Raw genomic sequence first — 9,965 nt, 5'->3', positions numbered from 1 at the left:
ATCAATTATCATTTTTGGGACTTTGCATTAACAACATAATTTTGATAAGTAAACATTTCATACATAAATGTTGTTTTTAAAAGTAAATCCTAACATAACGCATTGGAGGAATGAGTTAAAACTTTTTTATAAGTCTTTATTACTGTGTAATAATAAGAATGCAGTGAAACTGGCCTCTTTTATAAAAAAATGTATTGAATAATTGCCCTTTTGACTTCGTTTATATTGAATATGTATTTTCTTTTTTTTCTCTTCTTTGCCTTGTATACCATGCCCCATGTTCTTCTACATTTTAGATTTGTAACAAGATTTTTTATTGTACCTGTTTTGTTTGTATTTGTTTGGTAAATATAATAAAAAATATATATATCAAATATATAATTTTTGAATAATTGTCAAGTGTTAATGTTAATTTAGATATAATGTGTGTTTTTAGATAAAAAATAAAACAATTTTCAGTCTGAACATTTTGAAAAATGTCACGTTTCAGACTTGTTTTTATTGGTTTCAGGTTACAGTTGTTTATTAAGAATTTTAAGGGATGGGATGCATTCCATTACATTTATTGTGACATAAATTTTAGGAATATATTCTCTTGGTTCATCTCTTATACCACATTTTAGTCTGAAACGAAACTCTTTGTTTCATCTATAGCTTTAAAGTCAGTTTTCATTTTGGATGTTAGCTTCACTTTCTGTCAGCTGTTGTTTTTTTCTTTAAATCATCTGATACCACGAATAGACAGATCAAAAGGACAATTTTAATGCCACTGATAAACATAAACATATATTTGGTTTCTTCTTTGTGTCCAAATTCTTAAATACTTCCGCTTATAAAAACCATGACAAAAATTTACAGACTTTGTATTTCCTCTTAGGCAGAAACTGTACATTTAGATGACACAGGTAATAAACACACAAATTAACTATACAAAGGAAACAATAAAAAGGGAAGCATTAAACAAAGTATAAGGAAGACATAAAAATAAAAGACAATTTAATCTGACTAAACCGACGCATTATTTCTTTATTGCAATAGTTGTATGGTGACCTTTACCTATTATAACATAAAATAAAGATCATCTTTTGTCTACCCATGATGCATTGTGTGCATATCCAGACGAGATAAAGGAAATATAAAAAAAACTTTTTAGACATAAGTCATAGCAGCCTGAAAAGTCATTACACATTAACAGACAGACATAAGTCAGGAAAGACTGTATTGACACAGTTGTATAAAAATACCAGACAAGTGAAACTTTTGCTTTATTATTTGCTTTAATGACTATATTAATACTGTAATTTACATTTACATAAGGTTACAGTAAATATATCATGATTTTCACAAAGCATTCAGATTTTCTATACAAAAGCGTGTACAGTTAAGCTTTACCTTGGTCAACAAGGCTTTAAATAACACTTCCCTGTTCACAAACACACACACACACACACACACACACACACACACACACACACACATTCTGAACACAGTCCAGGCAGTTTATTACACTCCTTTCTTTCTAAAGCATTCAAATGTCTCTCCATTTGTATTCAGTATAAAGGGAGCCGGGTTCTGTCCAACCGATTCAAGCCAAAATATATTAGTCCTCATTGTACTTGTGCCAGTAAATACAGTACACTTAGTTTCTAGAATAGGAATACCGTTCGTATTCAGAATCAAAACCAAAAAACATTTACATGCATGCATTTTGGCCTACACTTTTATTCAAAGCATCTTACAGTGCATTACAATTTATTTTTATCAATACGTGTGTTCCCTGGGTTCAAACCCATGACCTTTTACGCTGCTATGCAATGAGCTATAAAGGAGCGAAACAACTTTTTGATTAAGATTTAAGGTCGACACTAAATCAAAAACTGACCCAAATTATTTTCCTAAGACACATTTCTGGTCTTATTATTCATAAGTGCACGTTAATACTAAAACGTTTCATAGCATTTTATATTTTTAAGCAGAAATGCTATGTGCACGACCCTTGCGCGTAAGAAAATAGCGTTTCGGCCCAACAGTCCTGGACATGATTGCGAACAGAAACGGATCGAGAGCGCTATGAAGGCAACACAAGCACACAGCCACACTAAAGTAGATGTAGAAATTCTCATCAGTGCTTGTAGAGAGCAACACATAATGCACAAAATTAAAACAGCTGCTCGGGCCGAAGCAAACGATGAAGATGATGAAGTTAAAAGTGCTTGCTCGGATGTACAAGGCCCAGTCCCGGTGCGAGCGATTAAGATGCCAGACTATAGAAGTGTAGCACGCTACCGTCAACACCAAGGGCAGGAAGAAGCCCAAACAAGTAAGGCCAAGATTATAGTAGACGAGCCATTGATAGGCATCTAAGTTGCCCGGAAGGACATCATGGCACGTGATGATATCCAGATGGGCTATGCGGTAGCTCTGTTTGACTAGGAGCTCTGGAAGGATGGCGATTATAAATACGACCCAAATGGTCAAGCAACACGACACAGTGAATGTTCGCTTTGGCAGGCTCTTGTAGAGAAAGGGGTGAACCACACCTAGGTAGCGTTTAATGCTAATGCAAGCTAGCGTATACGTTGAGCAATAGAGGTTGCCATAGAAACAGGCGGTAGTGATGCGACAGGCGGTTTCGCCGAATATCCAATGGTTGCCGTTGAGGTGATAATGTGCCTTCAACAACAGGCTAAGCAACAGCAGCAGGTCAGACACTGCTAAGCTACAGTACAAAATGGCAGATGAAACTGTTCTCACTTTGGCTCCAAGAGCAACCAAAATTGCAATATTGGCGGGAATCCCAACAAGGATGGCAATGATGTAGATAGTTGGGATGAACCACCGGCTCACAGGACCACTGAGGTACGTTGCAGTGTTGTTGCTACGCAACTCCATTTCTATATAACCCACGGCGAAGGAGCGGACACGCGTGTGTGGTTCTGTTCGGTTGGCAGGAAGAGGAATGTTGACTGGGATAGCGTTTCCTTGAAAGGTCCTCGGTCTGGCGCTATCAGTGACGTTGCGCTTGGTTTTCCGGGCCCTCTTTCCTGTGGATGGGGACAGAGAAGTTTTCATTTTAGAAAAAATGCTTGGTTATTTTTAAACCAGCATTGGGTCAGAAAAGGATGGAACCACATTTTGGGTTGCAATTTAACCATGCTGGGTTGTTTTAACCCATTGTTGGGTCAAATATACAATTCTACGCTGGCTTGAAAATAACCAGTGGTGGTCGGTGACTTCTTTGTTGAGGGCACACAATGCGAAGCTCGTCATAACATGTATTTAGCCCTTCATGTGTGTGGCTCATCATGTCAAAATATGTGTTCGGTGCGTCATGTAAACTTATGTGCATCATGTGACATGTCAAAATATGTGTCTGCTTGGAGTTTATGATAAAAGAGCCGCTCGTGTTTGCCAGATACTTGTTTAATCTCATGTGTAATCAGAGTTTAGTGTTAAGTCAGTGTGCAGTGCAAAAAATGACTTAGTATTAGACTGTAGTCTTAGTATTTTTGTCTTGTTTTTTGTACAAATATCACAATTCTTAAATTAAGATGTATTTTCTTGATGAGCAAAATGACCCAAGAAAATAAGTCCAGTTTTTAGACAAAAAATAAAAGTAATTTAGTGCTTAAAACAAGCAAAAAACTGCCATGGAATAAAAAATTATTGAAATAAATTAAACACTTAAAAAATAAACACTTAATTCAAGATAATTTATCTTATTCCATTGTGAGATTTTTTTTTTTGCTTGTTTTAAGCACAAATTGGCTGAAATTTTATATGTTTTGTCCAAAACTAGACTTATTTTCTTAGGTCATTTTGCTCAACAAGAAAATACATCTTAATTTAAGAATTTTTAGATATTTTTACTGAAAACAAGACAAAAATACTAAGTAAGAAAGTCATTTTTTGCAGTGTGGTGAGTATTTTGTGAACATACTTTGCTGCCTTAAAATTTTTGTTGAATCAACCCAGATTTACAAGTCATGTCAACAGAGATGAGTTGTCACAACTTAAAAAATATAGTTAAGAAAAGTCAACTTAATTTTATAAGTTATAACAACTCTAGTTATAACAACTCATCTCTAGTCAAGATAAATAATAGTAAGTAGAAATGACTTGTAAATCCGAGTTGATTCAACAAAAAATTTTAAGGCAGCAAAGTATTTTTTACAGCGTACCATAAACCCTTTTGACACGTATTTTTGAGACAAGCAGGCACGTATTTTGACATGACGCATTATGCACATGGTTCACATGACGCAACAAACACATATTTTGACATGAGGAGCAACACTGCAAAAACAATTTTGAATTTGTGCCCCTCGGAGAAGAGAAGTTACCGGCCGCCACTAAAAATCACCCATAATTTTTTTGTGTACGTGTGCTTTTATATAGTTATTAAATTGTTTTTGTAACATTTTTAAAATTTAAAAATGTAAACATTTTTGTGTACGTGTGCTTTTATATAGTTATTAAATTGTTTTTGTAACATTTTAAAAATTTAAAAATGTAAACATTTTTGTGTACGTGTGCTTTTATATAGTTATTTAATTGTTTTTGTAACATTTTTTAAATTAAAAAATGTAAACATTTTTGTGTACGTGTGCTTTTATATAGTTATTAAATTGTTTTTGTAACATTTTTAAAATTTAAAAATGTAAACATTTTAACAATCACAGTTTAACAGTTTAAAAAAAATCATGTTTAGAAACACATTTTACGTGCACAGACATGCACAGGGGTACGGTCTAAAAAATGCTGGAATGTTTTCAACACATGGTTGGATAAAATATGCACAAACCCAACCAATAGATATAGAAAATGTCCATATTTGATCTAACTATAGGTTAAAACTACCCAGCATAGGTTGGGCATAATTTTAACCCAGTTGGGTTTATCCACATCTTACCCATTTATGGGGAAACAATCCAGCATTTGCAGTGAACTTTTCTTTATGTAATGTTCATAAATAATTCATTAATACTGTTTATTTTATATTTAAAATTTCACATAGCCTATGCATTACTTTTTAATACGATACATTTTCTTTAAATCATTTTATAGGCTATAGCAAAAATGCTTTTATGTAGCAAACTTAATGCTTATTTGTTTTAATATTGAAATGTAATAATTAATCGTTTACAAATATGTCGTGGTAAAGGAAGTTTTGGGGTAACTGAAGTAAAATATGGTAAACAAATCAAGTATCTTTCCTTTAGCTTGGGTCGCATATAGAAGAAGAAAAGTAATCAAAAATAAAAGAAAAATCTTCCCCATAACTTCTGCTTTAGTCGAGTTTAGTCCTTAAAAAACAAGCGGTTTGATCTCAGCAGTTTTCTGTCTGTGTGTCTGGAATGCAAACGAGTGCTAACCCTACACACACGCGCTCGGACTGCATCTCTCTCTCTCTCTCTCTCTCTCTCTCTCTCTCTCTCTCTCTCTCTCATGTCGGTGTCGTTCCATGGCGATGACATCATCCTTGTCACCACTTCCGCCGATGAACCCCATAACAATGAATTATAATCTGTTTGGTCGTTGTGTCTAGTTCTGTCTAGTCGAAATAAAAAAAATTCTGTCATTATTTACTCAATTATTTGTCATTATATACGCTTAGGTTCAACTCCATATGGTTCTATTTTATCGGTGGAGCACAAAAGCAGATGTTTTTAAGTGTTTCACTTTCAACATGCACAGAAAGAATGTACTGCCCTGGGGTTATGAAGCTCCAAAAAGTAGAAAAAAGGACCAATAAATAACCTTTAAGGTTAATGTGCCTACTATCTTGAAGAGATTTGAGAGCTTTGTGTGAAGAACATTTTAATTAACTTTTGCCCACAAACACAGATCTCAGCATTTATTTGTCAGCATATTCAACAATACTGCATTGTGTTTGGCATCCAAGATCATTCATTTCTCTTGAGACACAATTAAAGAATACTTTATCAAGTCGTGCATTTTTATTTCTGTTTTCACAAGTTTCCATTTGCATACAGTGGTGTGAAAGTGTTGGACGCCCTTCCTGACAAAGTGAAGTAGACCAAAAGATCCTCAAAAGATAGCCATCACACCGAGATCCAAAGATATTAAAAAAAGAGAAAAAAGTTGAGATCTATCAGTCTGGAAAAGGTTAAAAACCTTTTCCACAAATGGCAAAAACATGGAGCAGTGGTGAATCTTCCCAGGAGTGGCCGGCCGACCAAAATTACCCCACGAGCGCACTGTCGAGTTATCCAAGAGGTCACAAAAGACCCCACAACAACATCTAAAGCAGTGGTTCTCAAACTTTTTCAGCGTGCGGCCCCCCTTGTGTATGGCGCATTCATTCGCGGCCCCCCCAAAGAAAATTTATGACAAGAAACTGTTTTAAAACTCAACTTTTAATTAAACAAAACACATTAAATGATACGAAGTAGTGCTGTTGATTAGTAGTCTTATTTTTTTAGGTTTAATTGCACAGAATTCATGATAAATTAATTTATTTTATAAAATGTCATAAAACTGGGGCCCCCGTGGCACCATCTCGCGGCCCCCCTGGGGATCCCGGCCCCCAGTTTGAGAACCACTGATCTAAAGAACTGTACACTGTAAAAAAAATTCTGTAGAAATTACAGTATAACTGGGTATTACTGGCAACTAGCTGCCAGTAACTTACTGTAGATTATACATTTATGTTATTTACTGACAACATTTTGTTCAAAGTTAAATGAACATGAAACATTTGTAGCCTTTATCTTCTACAGTAAGTTACTGGCAACCAGCTGCAAAATTACAGCAAATTTTTTACAGTGTAGCAAAAAGAACATAAAAGGCTTGTCTCAGTTTTGCCAGAAAACATCTTGATGATCCCCAAGAGTTTTGGGGAAATACTCTGTGGACTGACGAGACAAAAGTTGAACTTTTTGGAAGATGTGTGTACCATTACGTCTGGCATAAAAGTAACAGATTTTTAGAAAAAGAATATCATACCAACAGTACAATATGTTGGTGGTTGTGTGATGGTCTGGGGCTGTTTTGTTGCTTCAGGACCTGGAAGACTTGCTGTGATGGAACCATGAATTCTGCTCTCTACTAAAAAATCCTGAATGATAATGTCTGGTCATCTGTTCGTGACCTCAAGCTAAAGCGAACTTGGGTTCTGCAGGGCAATGATTCAAAACATACCAGCAAGTCCACGTCTGAATGGCTGAAGAAAACAAAATGAAGACCTTATAGTGGCTAGTCATTGTCCTGACCTAAAACCAATTGAGATGCTGTGGGATGACCTTAAAAATGTGGTTCATGCCCGAAACCCCTCTTATGTGGCTGAATTACAACAATTCTGCAAAGATAAGTGGACTAAAATTCTTCCACAGACTCATTGCAAGTTATCACAAACGCTTGTTTGTAGTTGTTGCTGCTAAGGGTCGCCCAACCAGTTATTAGGTTTAGGGGGCAAACACTTTTTTACACAGGGCCATGTAGTTTTGGATTTTGTGTTCCCTTGTGTAATCGTTGACTAATATTTAAATTACTTTGTTGATCTGAAACTTTAAAGTGTGACAAATATGCAAAAACATTAATCTGGAGGGGAGCCAACACCTTTTCACACCACTGTATATTCATTCAGTAAGTTGTTTAATTCCAAGTGACTTACAAATAAATAAAAAATATAACAGAATTAATTGCCCTCCTACTACAAATAAAAAACATAAACGGCTGTTTCAAAATTATGTGCTTCTTCAAAGTGATGTCCTCCTGCCATAATTTTCCATTCATGAAAGATTCACAACAATGTAAAGGAAATGTCTGTTTGTCAGAGATAACAGAAGTATGAAGGTGACATGCAGTGACTAAAACTAAGAGAAGTAGACAAAATAACTATATCAATATGAATGCATCTATGTTCACTTTCCTACGGATGTTATGTACAGTATTTCTCTGTAAAATGGTTTCACATTGTGGTTATTGTGTGAACTATTAACATCATGCATGATGTTGTGATGCTGAGAGCAGTTCAAATATCAAAAGTGACAAATAAGATAAAAGGGAGGGTTGGATTTCGTTTTTAAACACCCCAACATATCCGCACACAAAAGATCTCAAAACTTTGTCTTCCTCTGAAGCAGTCGCTCAACGCTGTATAAAATTGTTTATTGTTTTATGTAAACAAAAATGACCATAATTTTCATAATTTATGAAATAATATTAAAAGTTAAAAAAAGATCATTACATTATTTATTATTTATGTTATTGTCATGGATGAAAATAAAAGCAAGATTTTGGCAAAATCATTCAACTGTATTACAGTTTTCTCATTTGCTCTGGTACATTTCTCAAATCATCCTCGACATTTGTTAAACAGTAAGTGCATTTCTCAAAACAATTCGCACAAATAGCAAAACAACATGGATTACCTGCAAAAGCCAAAATCCTTAGTTCATCTCTCAAAATTAAATATCTGTGTCAATGTCAGTGGCAAGTCATTGTCTGGAAAAAATAATGGCTTAGTCATGTTGTCAATATAACACTTTACTGAGTGACATTCTGATGTAAACTATGGTTAAAGTTTTGATGACAATTGTTGTAAATTGTAGGTTACACGGTGGGAGTTTGATTGCAAGAGACTGGAAAAGATTCATATTTACGCTTTGAATGTTTGTACTGTAATTTGTTGACAGACCATGTCATTGCGATACAGAAAGAAAAAGCACTGCATAGCACAAAGAAAAAAGTAGAAATGTGAAAATAGGACAATCTCCTTATAGGGAAAACTGTACATGCTATAGGAATTCCAATGCAGTTTTCCGTTCCTGTCTGTTAGAAAAAGTCAAGATTCACCTGGGAATAATTTACCAATTCAGGAAAGATTTAGAAAAAAAGTCTAATGGAAATGTATAGAAATATTCTTGATGTATATTTTTCATGTAAAGACTTATACTCTGAACTAATGCCTATAAATGTTGTGGGCGGTGAGACTATTCAACAGAGACCAATACATTTTGATCAACATGACATAAGATAACTGATAATGTAGGAAACAGCAGAAAATTTTACATAATTATTTGCATGGATGTACCAAAGCATTTGCAACTTCATCAAAGAAATTAGAAACTGCTTTTTTGAAGATTGAACAGGTAGTTTTAAGAGTTTCAATTCTGATTTGAGGAAATGCGACTCAGGAAAAACTGTATTTTTAACTCCTATAATGTAATGAATATTTTTATGTTTTTCCTCTTTTAAGGGTTGAGAAACTCTGTATTCTAATGATAGTCATTCATTTGTTTTTAATATGAGCTAACCTGTTTATTTTAGCCCTAACCCATCTTTAGTAGTTGATGTTACGAATGACTTATGTCTACACAAACAAAATTAGCATGTGCACAAACTGTGGTAAACGCATTATCTATTTTGCTTTGTAAATCGTCTGGTTTACCATCTATCAACCATCTATCGCTGTGAAGATCAAGTAAACAACATACAGTACTAAACTTCCTGCTGTTACGAGTAAACATCTAGATGAGAACCTGCGTCAGTTCCTCTCTGTTGGACTGAAACAGATGTTTTATCTTAGCAGCAGTTCAGTACAATCCAGCCATGGAGAATTACAACCTGGGGGTGTGGTTTACATTTTACTGGAAAAAGTGTGACACATTAGTATTTCTGAAGGGTCACATGGTATACATTTATGAACAAGTTCGTTGTGTACTTTTATGACACACATGGGCATGGGTGCACAGACATGCATCTGATACATTTAGCAGTTAGGCGTCAACATCCCTTTGATGTTATTTATTTGTATGCAAAAAAATAAGACTAAATAAAGAAGATCCTAGCATATTTTTGCTTAGGTGCTTAAAATCCTAACTGTTGTGTATATAATCCTGGCATTTGAAATGGGGTAATTATATGTTCCATAATTATTATAAAATATTATTATAATATAAAGTAATTTAGTTTAAAACAATTTCATTGGTTTAAAACAA

At 34.5% G+C, this 9,965-nt stretch overlaps 1 protein-coding gene across 1 annotated transcript; it reads right to left on the bottom strand.

Annotated features, from left to right (window-relative positions):
• Positions 1-1,258: 1,258 nt before the first annotated feature.
• On the bottom strand, positions 1,259-3,090 carry LOC129424234 (proteinase-activated receptor 3). The gene has a single exon (XM_055180832.2). The coding sequence runs from the start codon at positions 3,070-3,072 to the stop codon at positions 1,969-1,971; it is 1,104 nt and encodes a 367-aa protein (XP_055036807.2). The 5' UTR covers positions 3,073-3,090; the 3' UTR covers positions 1,259-1,968.
• Positions 3,091-9,965: the final 6,875 nt, after the last annotated feature.

Source organism: Misgurnus anguillicaudatus, chromosome 9 (genome assembly GCF_027580225.2).
Source record: "Misgurnus anguillicaudatus chromosome 9, ASM2758022v2, whole genome shotgun sequence".
Classification (NCBI taxonomy): Eukaryota; Metazoa; Chordata; class Actinopteri; order Cypriniformes; family Cobitidae; genus Misgurnus; species Misgurnus anguillicaudatus.
This window is presented reverse-complemented; position numbering and strand designations above follow the sequence as displayed.